Raw genomic sequence first — 20,944 nt, 5'->3', positions numbered from 1 at the left:
TTTTCTGAATCCAGCCCTCTGATCGGTCAACCGACTTTTTAACCCCTAGCTCTCCATGCGTTCTGATTGGTCTGGTTCCCATAAACAGATTCTGATTGGGGCCATCATAGAGAAGAGCCCTGCAGACAGAGACGGGCGCCTGCGGCCAGGCGATGAGCTCATCTTCGTGGACGGGATCCCGGTGGCGGGGAAGCCCCACCGCTACGTCATCGACCTGATGCACGGCGCCGCCCGCAATGGACAGGTCAACCTCACCATCAGGAGGAGGCTACAGGGCCCAGGTGAGAATATGGGAGGGGACAGATCTAGGATCAGTTTACTGAAAACTCCTAATCCTAATCATTAGGGAGGAAAACGGAACTCTGACCTTAGATCATCCTCTAGGGTAAAAATTCATCCTACCCCAAGAAGGCCTGATAGTCTTCCTTTCTCTGGCCTTATGTGGAGTCCGGCTGTTGTATTGTACCTTGAATTGTAGAGCTGCAAGAGCCTGCTGTGTGATGAGTGTAGCAGCCCTCTACACACACCTTCCCCCCTCAGATCTCCCCATTCCCTTATGTCAGCTTACGCTCCGGCTGCCTTTGGTGCCTGGGGAGGAGAGCACAGCCACCCTGGTGAGATCCCGTCTCCCCTCCTCTGTCTCCCTCTTCTCCTTCCGTCTCCAGTCATGAAAGGCTGTCTGTCTCATCCGTGTCGTCCGTGGTCTTGCCTTTCATCCCTCGAACGTTTGATTCAAAGTAACACTTTTGGAGGTGTCAAGACTCTTGTCTCTCCTAGAGGTCTCACTGTCTTCAGTTCAACTTTGATCATTGAAGGAGATGTAATGAATTCTAACATGACATCTTGGTTTTGAGGGAGTCTTAGTTCTTAGCGATTGTATCTACAGATATCTTCAATGGAGGTTTTCTTTTGGATTAAAAAGATCTTTGGTGGTGTGAGAGAAACCATGACCTTTCTCTGATCTGATAGCCAGTCCAGACAGGGCCTGTCTTTGTCCATTGATGAGTGCTGTGCTGCTTTGCTGGGCTGCAGTGTGGTGTGGTGGAGAGCAGAGCAGAGCAGGTTAACTCAGCTCTCTGTTACCCCCCCACAGGAGAGCCGTGTCCAGAGAACGGCCGCAGCCCCGGCTCTGTGTCCACCCAGCACAGCTCCCCACGCAGCGACTTCACCAATGTCACGTATCCTGGCAACAACGCAGCCCCACCCACTGACGCCATGGTTACAGGTAGCACCACAGACGGAGAGCCGACCTCCAGCGTGCAGCAGCCACCGAGTGATGTCATTATCCACCGCAAGGAGAGTGAAGGGTTTGGATTCGTCATCATCAGCTCGCTCAACCGGCCCGAGACCGCCGCCACCATCAGTGAGTGCTGCTCTGTGTGTGAGTGTGTGAGTGTGTGAGTGTGTGAGTGAGTGAGTGAGTGAGTGAGTGAGTGAGTGAGTGAGTGAGTGTGTGAGTGAGTGAGTGAGTGAGTGAGTGAGTGAGTGAGTGAGCGAGTGAGTCATTGCTTGTCCATGGGTTGTTTACATTACAAATGTACTGCCTTATGGCAATTTCACCTTAAAAGGGAAGGCTTCGCATATTATTATGCTCTTGAGTTTTAATGCATTTTAGTCCAGCAGATACGGCCGTTCCAAGCAGAGAAAACCAAATCCATTTTGACAAAAATTTCTGAGAGGAAGAGGTCTGCGAAGAGGTCACAACTATATAAAAAAATGTACCACCTCTATTTTTGAACCATGTACTCCTCCTCTAACCATCCCGTCTCAATTCCAAATGGTTTCCTGACTGTATCAATCCCTCAGATCTGAGGTAGCTAGGCTCCAGTATGCCGCGTCGCCTTTTAGTACCCTGCCCACACTCGCCATGCATACAGCCAGCTGTCTTACATAAGCTGAGAGGGGGCGGGAGAAATGTGAAAAGAGCGAGCAACATAGATAGAAAGAAGAGAGGGAGAGATGGAAAGAAAGCATCCAACCAGTAAGATTAGCCTGAACTCAGACCCATCCTCAACTAACCATATCTGTGTGTCTCTCACTCTGTGTGTATTGTCCTCCGCCTCTCCTCCCATCCCAGGCGTGCCCCATAAGATTGGGCGTATCATCGACGGCAGCCCGGCGGACCGCTGTGGCAAACTGAAGGTGGGTGACCGCATCCTGGCGGTGAACAGCCAGTCCATCATCAACATGCCCCACGCCGACATCGTTAAGCTCATCAAGGACGCCGGCCTCAGCGTCACCCTCCGGATCATACCACAGGAAGGTGAGTGAGACGGGGGACGGGGGACGGGACGGACGACAACGGTCACTAGAATGGAGATAATGGGGGGACCAAGGGGTCAGCAGAGAACTGTATACTGTAGATGTGGGGGGATTTTCAGGGACTGTTGTTAAAACTGTTTGTCATCTTAAATGCAGCACGTTGTCTTACTGTACAGACCGTTTTACATCCCTTTTTTAAAGGAGGTTGTTCCATCTCTGGCTAAGGCATAATTTGTGTGGATCAGCGAGTGATATGTCTGTTTGGGAGAACGAACTGTCTAGTGAGTCGGTTTCTGTCACCATCTTCTAATGCTTCATGGATGTTTCTTGGTAATGCGAGCATCTACTGTAGATTACAGCATTGTACTGACAGTTCTTTGAAGTAGATGCACCGTGTATTATGTTAATGTGGCTCTGTTAGCATAGTCTAAACTGTGGTGTGTATCTATCTGTCACTGTGTCTGACACGTCTGTCTGTGTTTCAGAGCTGAGCCCGTCAGCCCCTAGCTCACAGAAACAGAGCCCAGCAGTGACCCAGCAGCACAGTCCTCAGGCCCAGCCCAGTCCCACCGTGGGCCAGCCCAGCCCTGCTGTCACCCAGCCCAGCCCTGCTGTCACCCAGCCCAGCCCTGCAGTCACCCAGCCCAGCTCCCTGACCCACCAGAGTCCCATCACACAGACCCCAGCCCCCCCACCCCAGATCTACACCCACGACAGCAGGTACGGCAACCGGATGGTCACACACACACAGACAGACGCACACTGCTTAAAAACACACCCGCCAATCCATAGCACCCAGCCCAGTTCTAAATATTGATCCGCCAGGATAGGGCCATAATTTACACAAGCATTTCGCTAAACCCACAATAACATCTGCTAAATATGTGTGTGACCAATATCATTTGATTCGATTTAAGATGTGCAGCATTTGAGTGCTCTATCATTTCCTATGTAGTGAAATGGTTTAAGATAGTTGATCATGTAATCTTTAGGGCTTCCTCAGTATTGTACTGTCTGCTGGTCCCAATGCTGTGGAAGTCCCAGATATCTTATACAGCACGGTAGTATCTTTTTTTTTAATCTCTGGGGTAAAAGCACTATTCCTAAGGGAATTACAGGTGAGAGCGAGGTATTCTCTCCCTGTCTCCAGTTTGTTGTATAACATCACTTAACTCTTACGGACTCCTGAATTATTGACCTAAATAGCTTCTTTATAGACCTACGCTGAATATTTCATCAAGCTCTTACAGGGGGCCCAAAGTGTACCCTGTCATTGTCCTTTCTCTCCTGCTCTGGAGAATTCCCAAACTCTCTGAGTACTCTTATTTATTGCCAACTCTGTAAAAGACTGAGTGTCTTTTCGTGTGGTTCAAAAAAAGGATTTCACTTACCACCACTAGAGTCTTGTCTCAAAGGTAGTTTGATTGTAACAAACAAGGTATTTGTAAATAACTTAGAATTTGACATGAATTGGTTCAGAGAGCATTACCATTACTCATTACATTCATATGAAATGCTTGTAGTGATAACCCACTGGGCACACTACATCATTTCAACGTTGGTAATTAGGTCATATTTAGTTGAGAACTTGATCAATGAGATGACAACATACGAAATATTCACCCACTCAAAATGACATCCAAAAGTTAGTTCAACTGGGCATTCAACCATCGAAAAAAGCACAACCAAATTCCAATGGAAAAACAATGTCAGATTTTCGGTTTAGTTTTCACTGAAATGCCTCACTGCGCTTTCAACCATTTAAAAGCACAGCAAAGTTCTAATGGAAATACAATGCCAGATATTTAGTTAATTTATACAACAGATTAATGTGTTATCACTGTGTTTCATCTAATAGCAGAACCAAATGACCTGGATTGCAGTTGAGATTACCTGTTAAATACATGGTGCTGTTCAAGGTGCTGCACAAGGTGCTGCACAGATTATTTCAGTAATAGTAAAGATCTCCAGAGACCTGCGACGACCTATTCATGCTATCTAGAACATGCATGTTTCATAAGAAGGATTTTAGAGTTTCTCAATCTCAATGTGGCCAAGTTTGTACGATAGCCTTAATTTAGGCTATATTCAATTGTTTGGTTGACATACCAACATTTAATTGAGATGTATCTACTGATTGCATAGTTCCATCTGAGCCACTGGCTTAATCCCCTTCTTTAACTTATATTTTTGGTTGATTTAGAGACATGAATCCAACATATCATTTGTTAGACTTGTCAACAAGTTAATATGCTATTCATTGTTTATTGTTTTTGTGTTTGATTTTCAACATAACAATAAAAGTTAGAATAGGACTCATTCAAATCAAACTTTAAATGCACTTTAAATAAAGTTGGATTTGATTTAGTCCTATTCTTTAACTTTGATTGTTGTGTTCATTTACATATTTCGTTGAGATGGAGACACGAATCCAACATATCAATGATTAATTTGTAGACAATCTGTAATTAAAGCCAGACTAAGTCAGTGGCACATATGGAACAGTGCGGCTTGGTTGGGTTGTGTATCGGAGGATGCATGACTTTCAACCTTGGTCTCTCCCGAGCCCGTACGGGAGTTGTAGCGATGAGACAAGATAGTAGCTACTAAAAATAAGAAAAATTGGATACCACAAAATTGGGGGCAAAAAGGGGTAAAATTCCACAGAAAAAAAACACACACAGAAAAAAAAGAGACATCTCCTTCAAACGTTGACATTTGGTTGTGTTGACAACTAAACACAATTCAATATCACTAAATATCATTCCATTTAAAATCAACCAGTGCTTGAAACCCTGGGCCCTGAAACCCTATTGTATTGTCTATTTATAGATGAATTCTGGGTTGAATTGAAACAATGGCTGTCGATGACTTTGCAAATGCTATATAGGCCGAAATAGTCTCATTGATGTTATATGAGTGATAAAGTATGGTCACATGTCATTTTCTCTGTGAAACCTTCCATTTGGAATGACTTTGATAGCAACAGCAAATCTATTTAGTTTTTAAGTGAGATCTCAAAACAATCATTCTCAAGATAGCATCATGGTAATAGTCACTGATAAATATCATATCTAAGCAGGGTGGGGCTTGGTTAAAACCCTAGGTGGGAGACTAAAGGGTAGCTGTAGATATATAAATTCTCCAGTAGGAGGTGCTGCCCAGCCTGTTGTTTTGAAGAGCTGAACACTGTTTTAAAGGTACTAATTCAACATAGGTATGTCTACGTTGAATTGTGGTTACCATGACACCATCATCTACGTGGTTGAAATTTCACCCTCAAAACAGCAGTTTACATTGATTACGTTTTTCAAATCCAATGTATTTGACAATAAATTGACAAATTACGTTGTAACAACGTTGATTCAACCAGTTTATGCCCAGTGGGAAATTTTCCTTTAACTTGATTGGTTGGTTAGTTACAGGTCAGAGGTGAAAGCGAGGCAGGATGTAAAACCGGACATCCGACAGCCTCCATTCACAGACTACAGACAGCCCCCGTTGGACTACAGACACCCTCCTGTAGCAGACTACCGCCAGCCACCCACCCTGGACTACAGACACCCTCCTCTGATGGACTACAGACAGCTGTCCACTGACCCCAGGCACTTCCCTATGCCTGTGCCCCACGACTACAGACAGATCCAGCCACAGATGCCACAAGTCTACCAGGTTAGATACTTTACTCATCAATACAATATTGACCTGTGATATCTGAAAATGTACATTTTGCTTTTATTATAAGCATGTAAAGCCGTCAAAAATGGGTCTCCCAGGTGGCGCAGCGGTCTAAAACACTGCATCTCAGTGCTGGAAGCGTCACTACAGACAACCTGTTTCGAATCCCGACTGTATCACAACCGGCCGTGATTGGGAATCCCATAGGGCGGTGCACATTTGGCCCAGCGTCGTCCGAGTTTGGCCGGTGTAGGCCGTCATTGTAAATTAGAATTTGTTCTTAACTGACTTGCCTAGTTAAATAAACAATAAAATAAATACATTCAACTGAAATATATGGGCATTGACACGCAAGAAACAGTAGTTCAGGCAGAGAGGTTAACGAGGAAGATGTGGTAATTCTAGCCTGGTTAAACCAGACTGAACGCTGCACTGAGTTAAACAATGGTGAGCGCAGCATTCAGTCTGGTTTAACCAGGCTATATTAATACACATGGCCATTAGCTTTTGTGATGATGACTGATGCCCTTCCCATCCTCCCTGGATCTTACCGCCTGTTGTCTGAATGTGTCCTACTCCTTCCCCTCCTCCCTGGTTCTTACTGCCTGTTGTCTGAATGTGTCCTGCTCTTTCCCCTCCTCCCTGGTTCTTACTGCCTGTTGTCTGAATGTGTCCTGCTCCTTCCCCTCCTCCCTGGTTCTTACTGCCTGTTGTCTGAATGTGCCCTGTTCCTTCCCCTCCTCCCTGGTTCTTACTGCCTGTTGTCTGAATGTGTCCTGCTCCTTCCCCTCCTCCCTGGTTCTTACTGCCTGTTGTCTGAATGTGTCCTGTTCCTTCCCCTCCTCCCTGGTTCTTACTGCCTGTTGTCTGAATGTGTCCTGCTCCTTCCCCTCCTCGCTGGTTCTTACTGCCTGTTGTCTGAATGTGTCCTGCTCCTTCCCCTCCTCCCTGGTTCTTACTGCCTGTTGTCTGAATGTGTCCTGCTCCTTCCCCTCCTCCCTGGTTCTTACTGCCTGTTGTCTGAATGTGTCCTGCTCCTTCCCCTCCTCCCTGGTTCTTACTGCCTGTTGTCTGAATGTGCCCTGTTCCTTCCCCTCCTCCCTGGTTCTTACTGCCTGTTGTCTGAATGTGTCCTGCTCCTTCCCCTCCTCCCTGGTTCTTACTGCCTGTTGTCTGAATGTGTCCTGTTCCTTCCCCTCCTCCCTGGTTCTTACTGCCTGTTGTCTGAATGTGTCCTGCTCCTTCCCCTCCTCCCTGGTTCTTACTGCCTGTTGTCTGAATGTGTCCTGCTCCTTCCCCTCCTCCCTGGTTCTTACTGCCTGTTGTCTGAATGTGTCCTGCTCCTTCCCCTCCTCCCTGGTTCTTACTGCCTGTTGTCTGAATGTGCCCTGTTCCTTCCCCTCCTCCCTGGTTCTTACTGCCTGTTGTCTGAATGTGTCCTGCTCCTTCCCCTCCTCCCTGGTTCTTACTGCCTGTTGTCTGAATGTGTCCTGTTCCTTCCCCTCCTCCCTGGTTCTTACTGCCTGTTGTCTGAATGTGTCCTGCTCCTTCCCCTCCTCGCTGGTTCTTACTGCCTGTTGTCTGAATGTGTCCTGCTCCTTCCCCTCCTCCCTGGTTCTTACTGCCTGTTGTCTGAATGTGTCCTGCTCCTTCCCCTCCTCCCTGGTTCTTACTGCCTGTTGTCTGAATGTGTCCTGCTCCTTCCCCTCCTCCCTGGTTCTTACTGCCCGTTGTCTGAATGTGTCCTGCTCCTTCCCCTCCTCCCTGGTTCTTACTGCCTGTTGTCTGAATGTGTCCTGCTCCTTCCCCTCCTCCCTGGTTCTTACTGCCTGTTGTCTGAATGTGTCCTGTTCCTTCCCCTCCTCCCTGGTTCTTACTGCCTGTTGTCTGAATGTGTCCTGTTCCTTCCCCTCCTCCCTGGTTCTTACTGCCTGTTGTCTGAATGTGTCCTGTTCCTTCCCCTCCTCCCTGGTTCTTACTGCCTGTTGTCTGAATGTGTCCTGTTCCTTCCTCTCCTCCCTGGTTCTTACTGCCTGTTGTCTGAATGTGTCCTGCTCCTTCCCCTCCTCCCTGGTTCTTACTGCCTGTTGTCTGAATGTGTCCTGCTCTTTCTCCAGGACTTTGACTTCTTCACCGTGGAGCTGGAGAAGAGTGTGAAGGGGTTTGGCTTCAGTATCCGTGGAGGGAGGGAGTACAAAATGGACCTGTTTGTCCTGCGACTGGCCGAGGACGGACCCGCCATCCGCAACGGGAGGATGAGGGTAGGCTGATGACGATGTCACATCCTGCGCTGAACTAACACTTCCCCTCAACATACTTACAGTAGCTTCTCTCCCAACGCTGGTTTAGTGGGATATTAATCATTATTATTTGCTAGTCTTAATTGTCTGATGATTATCTTGGCAGCAAATTTCCATTTTAAGCCCTGTAAGAAAATAATCTGCTAATGCAGTGTGGCTGAGTGTGTGAAGGATTTGGGACGTTTTGACACCTGCTGGGTTAGTGGGTTTACTGGCAGCAGAAACGTTTCTCTAGTCAATAATACATTAGGTACTATGAACATTCAGATGAATAATTAAAGGATGGCTGCTTTTAACCATGAATAGTTTTCAACTTTTGTCCGTTTCGTAATGTTCTCTTCAGGGATAGAGGGTACTATCTGCCGGTCACCATCTGTTTAACAACAACAAAAAGACAATTATTTTCTAAATTGACGTTCAAATGTAGTACTCTTTGTAAAAAGATGCCGAGCGTGCCAAGCTTTTAGTTTTTCCCCAAGTTCACACCTTCCTTCCATCACCTCTGTCAAAGTATGAGTCACTCTCTCTCAACAGCTGTATATGTTCTTGTAGCCTGCTATGTTCATCCAGGGTGACTCTGACCACTTTATGGCGTAAAAGATACAGAAATCTCACTTTACTTTTCCGATATCAAAGAGTACATTATAAGTCTGTCATAGCAGTTGTTCTATATCTCCTAAAGTATCTTGATCGTCTCCTACCCGTCACACTTTTCTCTCTGCCCAATCTCCCTAGTGTGGGCCAATAGCGTTCATTATCTGTAATGAACCTGTCAGAGATGTGTGTAAAACGGCCCGTAGGGATACTACTCTCACTCCGCCATGGCGAGGTAAATGCAGCTCGGCGGGCCCAGGCCCAAACCCATCGACTGGGGATGAGGGATAGCTAGCGGTCCTCGTCTCTCCCACGCCCGGGCCGGTATTGTGATTTATCCTTCAGTAATCACAGTTTTAAAGGCCCACTCAAACTCTGCAGTCCGCCACACACAGGCCCAGTTTGAACTCTGATCATGGGGAGATGAATGGTCGAGGGGGAAAGGTAGGATCATCTAACACCGCTGTTGAAATGAACTGGGATGGGCCGGCCGGCTGGCTATATACTATACTACTTTTTACACGACTAAGGCTCAGGCTCTGGTCTAAAGTGCACTATATAGGCAATAGGGTGCTGTTTCAGACACAGCCTTAGTAAGCTTGGCTGGACTCGAGATAGCATCTAGAGGAGAGACAATCCAAGGATAACCATGCTTCATCTGGAGGTCATACTACTGCTGTTGGCTTGGGGTTCAATTCTCTCATCCACACCCAGTCACTTCCCATCCATTTAAAGGGGAATGACTCAGACCGGCCTCAGCCATTCACAAACTGTCAGAAGGTGTAGATGGACGGGCTGCCCAGCTCCGCTCAGATCATCCTAATAACACTTAATGACTCCCCTTCTCTCTCTGTTGCCGGGCGGATTCTCTCTCCTCAGCTTTCAAATTACTTCCACTATTAGCAGAGGACTTTTCCATTTGTTACAGTAATTGGTTTATACATTTGGCGCCGCAGCACGTGGTCTCCTACACTATCAGTCAAGAGGGCACTGGTCCCAATTCCCAAGTGAAGGAAGTGTGTTAGTGAGATCTTTCAGGGGATATGCCTGTACAATTGGCCTCCGACCATGATGTTGTAAACATAGAGAGGTCACAACCTTTTCACTGTAGTGCTAGAAGGGAGGTGTAGTCTAATTAGTGAAATGAATAGGTTACTACCAGATCTTCAGCTGCTAATGTCCTGGGCCATATTCATTAGGAATACGTTTTGCAACGGATATCGTAAACAACTGTTTCTTATTGGACGGATTCAGGAACACCCTCCTTGTTTCAGTCCATTTTCTTCCGTTTGGTACGTAATGAACAAAGCCCAGGACATTGGTATTCAGGTATCCTCTTTAGTCTCAGCCCCCCTGCAGGGAAGAGTCTGTCTGCCATAATTCAATCTAAATGACATTATAAAACGGGCTGCAGGAATTAATGACAACTGACATCACATTCATGAGTGCTAATTCTGATTAGAGCTTTACACTGGCCGCTCTGATCCCTCTGCACCACTATGATTTATAGATACACATTGATCCTAATAAATTGTGATCCACAACAAATTTGCCTCGTTAATTTTGTGCTTTAATACGTAGTGTGTGTGCTTATCTCAGAGGCCTGCCAATAAATAATTGCGTTGGTGGTTGCGGCAGTGTGTGCCAGCGTTCTTCCATAATTTGTTCATCTAATCAGGGAATTGGTGTGAACTTGCCACGCAATGTAACGCATGTTTATGTAACACAGGTTGCTCAGTGGGTTGGTGATTTAGAGGTTACTGTCACAGTGGTCAATTGTCTATTTATTGTCTGTGCAGTTTCTGCATGGCAACAGGATTTCATGCACATACACACACAAACAGCGGGGACATCTATCTATCTATCTATCTATCTATCTATCTATCTATCTATCTATCTATCTATCTATCTATCTATCTTATTGCTCTCTCTCTCACTGTGTTGTCTCTCCTCCTCTCCAGGTAGGGGACCAGATCATTGAGATCAATGGGGACACCACCAGGGACATGACCCACACCCGGGCCATCGAGCTCATCAAGTCAGGGGGCCGGCGGGTACGTCTGCTCCTGAAGAGAGGCACAGGGCAGGTCCCAGAGTATGGTGGGTTTCCATTCTGTCCCTCGAACCCTGTTGTTTACCCCTCCCCAGGCCAAGGCTAATCCAGCTGTAACACACTCAAATACACCTGCTTACCTTCTAACACTATAATCACATTTTAAAAGTCACACACACACACACTTCTAAAATGATTACGTCTATAGATTATTCTTTACTCGGGCCTCCCGAGTGGCGCAGTGGTCTAAAGCACTGCATCGCAGTGTTGTGGAATCACTACTGCCTGGGATTGATCCTGAGATGCAGTGCGGAAATCGTACAATTGGCCCAGTGTCGTCCGGGTTAGGGGAGGGTTTGGCCCAGTGTCGTCCGGGTTGGGCCCAGCGTCGTCCAGGTTAGGGGAGGGTTTGGCCCAGCGTCGTCCGGGTTAGGGGAGGGTTTGGCCCAGCGTCGTCCGGGTTAGGGGAGGGTTTGGCCCAGCGTCGTCCGGGTTAGGGGAGGGTTTGGCCCAGCGTCGTCCGGGTTAGGGGAGGGTTTGGCCCAGCGTCGTCCGGGTTAGGGGAGGGTTTGGCCCAGTGTCGTCCGGGTTAGGGGAGGGTTTGGCCCAGCGTCGTCCGGGTTAGGGGAGGGTTTGGCCCAGCGTCGTCCGGGTTAGGGGAGGGTTTGGCCCAGCGTCGTCCGGGTTAGGGGAGGGTTTGGCCCAGCGTCGTCCGGGTTAGGGGAGGGTTTGGCCCAGCGTCGTCCGGGTTAGGGGAGAATTTGGCCCAGCGTCATCCGGGTTAGGGGAGGGTTTGGCCCAGCGTCGTCTGGGTTAGGGGAGGGTTTGGCCCAGGGTTGTCCTGGTTAGGGGAGGGTTTGGCCCAACGTCGTCTGGGTTAGGGGAGGGTTTGGCCCAGCGTCGTCTGGGTTAGGGGAGGGTTTGGCCCAGGGTTGTCCGGGTTAGGGGAGGGTTTGGCCCAGCGTCGTCCGGGTTAGGGGAGGGTTTGGCCCAGCGTCGTCCGGGTTAGGGAGGGTTTGGCCCAGCGTCGTCCGGGTTAGGGGAGGTTTGGCCCAGCGTCGTCCGGGTTAGGGGAGGTTTGGCCCAGCGTCGTCCGGGTTAGGGAGGGTTTGGCCCAGCGTCGTCCGGGTTAGGGGAGGGTTTGGCCCAGCGTCGTCCGGGATAGGGGAGAATTTGGCCCAGCGTCGTCCGGGTTAGGGGAGGGTTTGGCCCAGCGTCGTCTGGGTTAGGGGAGGGTTTGGCCCAGGGTTGTCCTGGTTAGGGGAGGGTTTGGCCCAACGTCGTCTGGGTTAGGGGAGGGTTTGGCCCAGGGTTGTCCGGGTTAGGGGAGGGTTTGGCCCAACGTCGTCTGGGTTAGGGTTTGGCCGGGGGGGCTTTACTTGGCTCTTCGCGCTCTAGCGACTCCTTGTGGCAGACCGGGCGCCTGCAGGTGAACTGTGTTTGCTCCAACACATTGGCGAGGCTGACTTCCGTGTTAAGCGGGCGGGTGTTAAGAAGCTCGGTTTGGCGGGTCATGTTTCGGAGAACGCATGCCTCGACCTTCGCGTCTCCCGAGCCCGTTGGTGAGTTGCAGCGATGAGACAATTTCGTAATCACGAAATTGGGTATAAAATGGGCTAAATATTACAAAAAACATTAACTTTATAACTATAACTCTGCTTATGTCTGGCATGCCTATCTTCTCATGTAGATATTTTCTTCACCCATAGCAATGTCTTTCTCTCTACTTAATACTTTAACACTGATAAACTTGTCTTTCTCTTGACTAACAATAGTGTAACTCTTCCTTTCAAGGCGTCTGGTTTAACCCTAATGATTGGTATAGGTTGTTACTCCCCTTTCCTTAGGAATGGTACCTTCCAGTCTCTCCATGTGCATGAAAAGTGACAAGCATGGCTCCCCCTATTTCTTCCTAATGGGCCACTCTAAAGACACGGTTTGTGACGATCTGCATGTTCCAGTCTAATTCTACTTGGTGTCGTGGTTTGTGGTGCGGTGTATTTTTGTGTACCCATGCCGTGTGTTGCAGCTGTGACTTCCTGGTCAGAACACACTGGCTCCTCCTCTCCACTTCAATCACAGTGACATCAACCTAGTTCCTCAGCTATTAGGGCTCTCAAGACAACTGGGGGGGAAACGAGGTCAAATCATGACGTCACTGATCTTCAGGTCGGAAATTCTGAGCTTTATAAAGATGCCAGAGTTTGACTGTTCAAAACTAATTTTCCCAGTCAAGGTTAGTTTTTTTTCCCAGGTTCCCAGGGTCTTGAACGTGGCATATGTCCACATGGTCATCAGGCCAGCCCAATGGAAATATTGTACTGTATGTACACACAATAATACATATTACACATTTAGAAAGATCCATGAACCAACTTTTACAAAATAGCGATTCAAACTGACAGCCACTATCGTCTAGATAGATTAGTCAGAAATATATAGGCAGACTATTTCCTGTGATAAAATCCCACCGTGGTGCACGCTGAGGCCCCTAACAGACATTTATGTCCCCAGCACCTCAGGGAATGACAGCACCTAGCGGCCCACTTGGTAATAAATCGTGATGTGTCAGACTCTCCCTTGGCCTCTGTAACGGAGAGTCACACTCCCGGCCTGTGGGTAGTGAGTTAGCGCTGAGGCTAGCACTGCACATGACTCTTCCACAGCCAGCCAAGGCCTCCACTGTGAAATACAGTCATCAGCACTTAGCTTTGGCAGGTGACCAGGGTCTTTAGACATAGGAAATAGTATTGTCTGTCTCCATCTTCACTGCTAGGAGACTTCTGATTTCCTCTCCCAGTCGGGGACTCTCCCAGGCCATTTATGACAGAGATTTTTTGTTATCTATTTCTCTCTCTCCCTCCCTCCCTCTCTGTCTCCCCCCCCTCTTTCTCTCTCTCTCTCCCTCTCTCTCTCCCCCATTTACTCCATCAGAAAGGGTTTTTCTATTACCTGCCCGCGGGTGACATAAAGCTGTGAAATAGGCACCATGAGCCCATTACACTGTCAGCCAGAGGACGCCATATTAAATCACCAGCGTCACTTTTCATATCAACTATCAACCTGTGTGTTCTGGGCAAAGCAGTCACATAAAAGTGGAATAGCCATTTGTAACATGGATGTGGGGGATTGTGTGGATACGTAGATGTTTCACAGGCCTAGGTTTATCTGTATACTGAGAGGATGTAGTATTTATGGAGATTGATGCGCTGCTTCGGAGTATTTAACTACATTTTGCAAAGCGGCTCTGTATTTTCAGCTAGTTTATACAGTACTTTGCGGAGGAAACAGAATTCAAAGCTTATAAAAACTGCATCCTGATGAAGTAATGAAGTGGAATAAAAAACGGTTGCCACATTTAGTACCACACAATATGATACTATGTGTGTGCGCGCGTGCATGACGTTTGTGAGTATGTGGAAGTGTGCATGCTGTGTATTGTGTGGGTGTATTAGTGCATGTGTACATGTGTCCCCTTATACAGAGTAGAGTACTAGAGTGTGGAGGTTGTTTTAATATTGTATCCAGTCAGCAGGGCCCCCACCCCTTAGAACAAACAGAGCCGTATCCAAGGTGACAGCAGTCATTAGCTCAGCACACATACTCCCTCCCACAATCCTATTGGGCCACACAGCCTCCACAGGAGATGGTTCATCACTTCAATACACCAAGCAGTGTCTGATGGGTAGGAGAATGAGCTGGTGTGAAATGTCCAGGGTTTCAGAGCGCATCAGGCACCTGCATCGACTGTGAGCCTGCTCACTGAGCTATCTCCAATCACCAGACCTCCCTAGCTGGTCTGGGAGTCCATCTAGTCTGTAATGAGGCCTCATGGAGCTAGCCTAGCCTCCCTCTTTCCCCCTGCTAGTTAGACGATTGGCGCTAGCCTCCTTGGAGGCTTCCCTGCCTGCCTGTTTGTGAATGATAACCCTGGGACTGCTAGCTTAGCGATGCAGAGAGAGAAGCTAACAGGCCTTGTGAGCTGCAGCAGCCTCTCAGGAGAAGGTAGAGCTCTCTAGGTTTAGCCTCTACCGTGGTTACTCAGCCCAGAGCACTGGTGGGGAGTCTCGAACCTCCAGGTTTTCTCTCCCGAGCCAGGCTGAAGCACTGCCTGATTCAGCACATCATCCATTCCATTAAACCTGTTTTGTGATTTTTCTGTCCACTTCTTAGAAGTGCTGAGGCTTTAAAGGGAGCTAGGGAACTGAGATGTATGCTGCCTAAAAGTGAACTTGCAGTGTGTGACTTATAGGAGTGAAGTGATATTTCACTTGCAGCCCATACCACAAAGACTGGGTTTGATTGTTGTGATTGCTACAATATGGCTGCTGTCATCCATGTAGACTAGAGGTGTGTTTTTTGGCTTGGTGTGTGTTGTTTGGTTAAAGCTATAGATTCATAGATATATTTCTATGGGGCGAACTTCCACTTAAGTCAACGTTTCACTCAGTCTCCCATTGACATCCATGCATGACTAAGTAAACGGAAGGTAGGATTCGCCCCTGACTGTTAAGACTATCCTTTCCCATGTCTAACTGTGTGTTTGTGCCCCAGCAGACAGTACCTCCCCCTGGGATGCACGCCCTTCAGCCTCCCCAAGTCTGTCGGAAGTAGCCCTGCCCCCAGACACTCTGACCATGCCATCGCCCTCATCTCATCTGACCCCGCCCCAGCAGCCCCCAGGCCCCGACCTGGCTCGCCTGCCACCGCAGGAGGTCCCGTGGGAGCCGGCGGCGCAAGAGAGCAGGAGGGTGGAGCGCTCCCAGAGCCCCCGGAAGGCCTCGACCGAGCCGCATAATCCGGATCAGACCGGCCACGGGAGGAGGGACCGCGACCAGCCCAGTGGGAGTGGTTGCAGTAGTGGGAGGGCCAAGCAGAAAGAAGGTGGCAGGTCCACCTGCAGAGGAAGCGGCCCCAAAGACGGAGGGCCGGTGGGGAGGGATGAGCTGCTACCTGGGGGAGGGGAGCCCAAAAGCTCCTCCAGGGGGAGGTCTAAGGAGAGGATAGCTGGGGAGAGCAGCAGCACGTCCCACGGGAAAAGAGAACCCACACAGTCCCCGACGAAAAACTCCCAGCCCTCATACACAAACTCTAACGGGAACGGCGGCAGCGGTGCTGGTACTCAGAGCGGCAGCAGCAGTCACCCAGACGTTAGTGTCGGGCATCAGGGGGAGCCGGGGCAGGAGAAGCCCAGGCCCAGAGAGGCAGAGAGGGGCCCTGGAGAGACCCGGCCCTGCCGCCCCACCAAGAGCACCAGCAGTGGCAGCGCAGCAGCAGGTAGGAAGGCCACCGTGTCCCCTGGGCCCTGGAAGATCCCCGGCTCTGACAAGCTGCCCAGCACCCTGCGCTCGGGCACGTCCACTGTGAGCAGATAACACCTTGGAGTATACCCACTACCAGACCCCCAGGCCGGGCTACACTAAGCCTGGCGAGCCCCTTCATTGTCTCCCCTCGCCCTGCCTCCCCTAGCCCACCCTCTAGACCTCAGATGTAAAGGGGGGTTCCTCCATGTGTTTTTAGAGAACCATTTTTATTTATATTGTACTCTAAATTATTTTGAGAGATATTTTACACCGACCACCTTAAGAACTGGAAAGCATCCACTTAAAAATTCAAAACAAGAAGAAACCAAGCAGAATGTGTGTAGCGTGACGGGATCCTTGAGCAGTGTTAAGGGGTTCGAATACAGGAAGTTCATTTGGAAGTGCTCAAATCCCCACAGCACTCCAGTCCAGGACGTACATGCAAATTGAACCACTCACCGATTGGTTGACTGTGACACTGCAGTTATTTTATACAACGGAGTCTATTTTATGAAAAGGAATGTTGAAGAGGGGTTGCCTGTTTTTGTGTATTTTGAAAAGAGAGAATGAAAACCAGAACTAGAAAAAGAGTATACGCATTAATGGAACTTTGCCTTAAATAAGAGACTGTACGAGACTGAAGAAGCTATCCCGAGGAATCTATCAAACGGTATAGAAATAAATCTATTATATGATGAGTATTAATATGTGGGACGTGATCATCTCTAATGCATACCTAGTCGGGCCAATGGTAGTTCTGAGACGCCTCATAAGCTCAACGAGTGAAGGAACACAACACCGTTTTTCAACACTCCCTTATGACTCCACAGCCCAGCCTATGATATTGCATTTCTAGTCTGTGTGGACCCATTCTATGAGACTGCAGTGGACTCTAAGGGCTGTTCGTGCTTGAATCATCAACGGTTGGGTCACAGGAGATACATTTCCCCCTCACTGTGCTTCGCGAACAAAGCAATTTGCTGAGGTTTGTCCGGTGGAGAGAGTGAAGGCTCATGGGATATCGGGGCAGAGTGCCTTACGATCAGGGACAGATGGACAGAGAGGTCTGTTATGGACTTAAAGAACCTAGAACACTCTCTAGACGAATGTGGTTCAATCCAGGCTGCTACCGTACAGTCAATACCAATGTCCCAATATTCATATACATCTGTGCCATGACGGACATTCATGTTTTTATATCTGATTGTTGAAATTTGTTCACTATATTTACAGACCCCACAGTATTTATTTGATCAGAAAACATTAGCAAATCTTTCAATTTCCTTACAGATTGAAGATAGTTCCACAACTTTGTGGGGTTCTGTTGGTATCTCATCGTCAGATATCGAAACGTCTAGGCAGAACATCTCTAACAGATGGTGTAATCGTGTTTGGGTGAAAATATGGCAAGTGTATGAAAGCAGGAAACTACACTAGTATTTCTGGTGGGGATCAGAGAGAGAGAGAAACATTGCCATTTGTCACGAGCTCATTCATCACAATGTGTCTAATGGTCTGTGGCTTCACTTAACTCTGTTCATTTACACAAGACATGAAACACTTTTATCTCCCAAAGACACATATTTATACATTACAATTGACAACTGTCTTGAATATTCATTTCCACATTTGTTTAGTCTCTAAGTGATGCCGTCTACATAGCCAGCTACGTTAATATACTGTATATATATACACACATCTCTCTCTACCAGATTGTGTCCCAATTAACTTCGGAACTCTAGACAGTGGAGGCTCTGTCAGTGGCTCTGTCTGAACTTTACTGTCACCAGTTTACACAGATACACAGTTAGACACACACACACACACACACACACGTCCCTCAGAACCGCCTTGTCATCCGATGACTAAGGCAGAGTTTTCTTTTTTTTTTTTTAAACTCTCTCAAACCCTCTCTCTGGCCCTGGGACTCACAGAAGCTAATTCATCTGCCGCTCTGATGACTATTATACTGTACATGGAGATGTGGAGAGACTACAATCATCTAGACATTATGATCATTGACAGACACAAGAATCATTCTTGGCGATAAAAGAAAAGTCATTAAGGAGCAATCCGAATGTGTCCCCTTTAGTTTCTGCAGACATCTGATTTTTGAGTGGTAATTTGCCGTGTCGAGCTAACAATCCAGCAAAGAGAGGACGACATTGGCAGAACAAAGCTGCCCCCCGGGTGGAAGAAATGCAGACAGTCTTTCAGAATAGGAATGATACGAGAGAGGTGAGTGATTGCTCGGGGCCGTTGGAATTTCTATTTACGAGAAGAAAAAATACTTATTTAAAGCACAAAGTGGTTCAGAGAATTGCCATATAAATTGTGCTGGGGAACTGACCCTGAGTAGAGAGGAGTCTGTGGCTCAGCTGCTGTCTGGGCCTGTTTGAATACTTTAACAATGCATCCTTCCTCTCTTCCTTCTCTCTTTTCTAACATTGTGTAAGAACAGTGGTTACTTCAAGTAAGTAAGCAGCGGGTAGCCTAGAGGTTCAGAACGTTGGGCCTGTAACTTAAAGGTTGCTGGTTTGAATCCTGAGCCGACTAGGTGGAAAATCTACCCATGTGCCCTTGAGCAAGGCACTTCGCCATAATTGCTCCGGATAAGAGCATCTGTTAAATGACAATAAAGACGTATATAATAATGTAAAACAGGTACATGTTCATTCATGTTAAGTGTCACTGGTTACTTCAAGAAAGGATTCATTTGAACAGTGCCACTGTGTTCACCCCACACACAACCATTCCTATAGTGTCTGGCCAGTCCTGACTGTATACTGCACCTTCATCACTAAGCCTATCATGACTTCTGTGTAGACTAGAGACAAGGAAGAATGTCCTTCCTTCGTTGCACAGTTCGCCGCTTTTTCTCGTCAGAGCAGTCCCCCATTGAGGCAAATATCAGTACTTTTCTATGGACAGATCAGAAGAGATAGGTATATCTAAAACGGCGAGTGTGTTGAAGACTGACGGCATGTACAAATCATGAACCCCCTGAGGCTACCTAATGCAGCAGGGTATCACTGTGTAGTGTTATTATTAGCTGTGTTATTGACCTTGTACAGGTGTGTCGCTATTATAAATATGACTCAATGTATTATTATGGATAGTCCCAGACTATAAGTGAACAACCTATTTTTATGAAATGCAACACTATGGATATATTAACTTTTGCAGAAATCTTGTTTACCGTAATGATATTCTGAAATGCTGTCAAATAAAATTTTGACTCTGTGTAAAGTATTCAATTAAGATCGAGCTGTCACTGATTTATGAGTGACCGAGTTGATGGATGGCCTTATGGCAGGTGAACAGCTTGCCCGGGGGTGTATTCATTAGTGCAGTCCGTAGTAAAACGTTTTGCAACAAAAACAAAGGTTTCTTATAGGACAAGTTCAGGATAGTTCCTCCGTGTTTTGGCTTGTTTGCTTCTGTTTTGTTCCAAGTGAAAACAACTCAACTTGCCCAGAGGTACTTACAGCAGGATCTCCCCAACCTTATAACCACATGAGGGCAATGCTGTGTAAGGAAAGAAGGCAAATCACTGATTTCAAAATGGCTATTGTACATTCTTGTTGTTTCCACTAGAGAGCATTGTTGGCTCGTTTTTGGTTTTCTGCATCGTTTCGTAACATTTTCTTATATATAAATGCATAGGTTATTTAACCTATTTAACCTGTTCCAAATATTCCTCCTGCGATTTTAATAGGCACTCGAATCTGGTCTACTTTATTTGAGATATGCACAATCTGACTGGTTAGGCTAAGGAACAACAAACATGTTCACTTGGCCTTAAACTACCTTTGTCTGCCATTATTTTTGGCAAAAGTACATGACAAGAGATCTTTTATCAAATCTATCTCATACTTGAGTTTACTAGCGAAAGTCTTGTAAATGTACTTTACTTTGAGAAAGTCTTGTAAATGTACTTTACTAGCGAAAGTCTTGTAAATGTACTTTACTAGCGAAAGTCTTGTAAATGTACTTTACTTGAGAAAGTAATTACATTTTGATTAGATATTTCTTGACCTTTCAATCAGCGCATTTTGACTAGAATTATTGAGTTCTGTAATCTTCACTTTTTAACGTCACAGCTACCAAATCAAATCAAACTATTTGTCACATGCGCCGAATACAACAAGTGTAGTAGACCTTACCGTGAAATGCTTACAAGCCCTTAACTAACAGTGCAGTTCAAGAAGAGTTAAGAATCAGCACCTGCGAATGCGGAATTTATGTAATGAAAACCCACCTCACCCGTGAGTCGCCACCGATCTAAACCAGCATTGTCGTTCCTTTCATAAAGCGAGGCTTACTGACAGCTATTTGTATGCAGAAAGGGTGGCGGTAGATGAGATAATAGACACCCTAGAGCAGTGGTCACCAACGTTTTCTAAGTCAAAATGCAAGCCGAGATCTAATGTGCTTCTTTTTTTACTGGACTGATGGCCTGCATCTGATGGTCCGTCTGAGGGGGTGGGAGCAGCGGTGATTCGGGTGAGAGGCAGCCTCACCTGCTCCCACCCTCCCCTCAGACAGACCATCAGATGGTCCTACTCCGCTGAGAAAAGGGGGCACAGTCTCCCAGCTGATGGCGAAATATAAGTCGCACTGCATTACTTCCAATCCATGTTGTTACTCCTATGACCAGAGAAGGTGAAATATTCCTCGATATTAAAAAAGACACTAGCCAAATAATGAGACCTTATCGAAACGCGCATTTAATGACTTATAAAAATGTTTAA

The 20,944-nt window shown here is 47.1% G+C and overlaps 1 protein-coding gene across 1 annotated transcript in view; it reads left to right on the top strand.

The window, feature by feature from the left end:
• Window positions 1-19,433, top strand: part of LOC118366373 (membrane-associated guanylate kinase, WW and PDZ domain-containing protein 2-like) — a 237,559-nt gene extending 218,126 nt beyond the window's left edge. The window contains 8 exon segments of the mRNA XM_052491622.1: window positions 89-281; window positions 1,094-1,363; window positions 2,078-2,263; window positions 2,748-2,982; window positions 5,688-5,934; window positions 8,058-8,201; window positions 10,796-10,934; window positions 15,445-19,433. Of these exon segments, the coding sequence (XP_052347582.1) occupies window positions 89-281; window positions 1,094-1,363; window positions 2,078-2,263; window positions 2,748-2,982; window positions 5,688-5,934; window positions 8,058-8,201; window positions 10,796-10,934; window positions 15,445-16,262 (2,232 nt within the window). The 3' untranslated portion in view covers window positions 16,263-19,433.
• The last annotated feature ends 1,511 nt before the right edge of the window (window positions 19,434-20,944 follow it).

Source organism: Oncorhynchus keta, chromosome 33 (genome assembly GCF_023373465.1).
Source record: "Oncorhynchus keta strain PuntledgeMale-10-30-2019 chromosome 33, Oket_V2, whole genome shotgun sequence".
In the NCBI taxonomy this organism is placed as follows: domain Eukaryota; kingdom Metazoa; phylum Chordata; class Actinopteri; order Salmoniformes; family Salmonidae; genus Oncorhynchus; species Oncorhynchus keta.
Note: the sequence above shows the minus strand (reverse complement) of the source record. Positions and strands in the feature narration are given on the sequence as shown.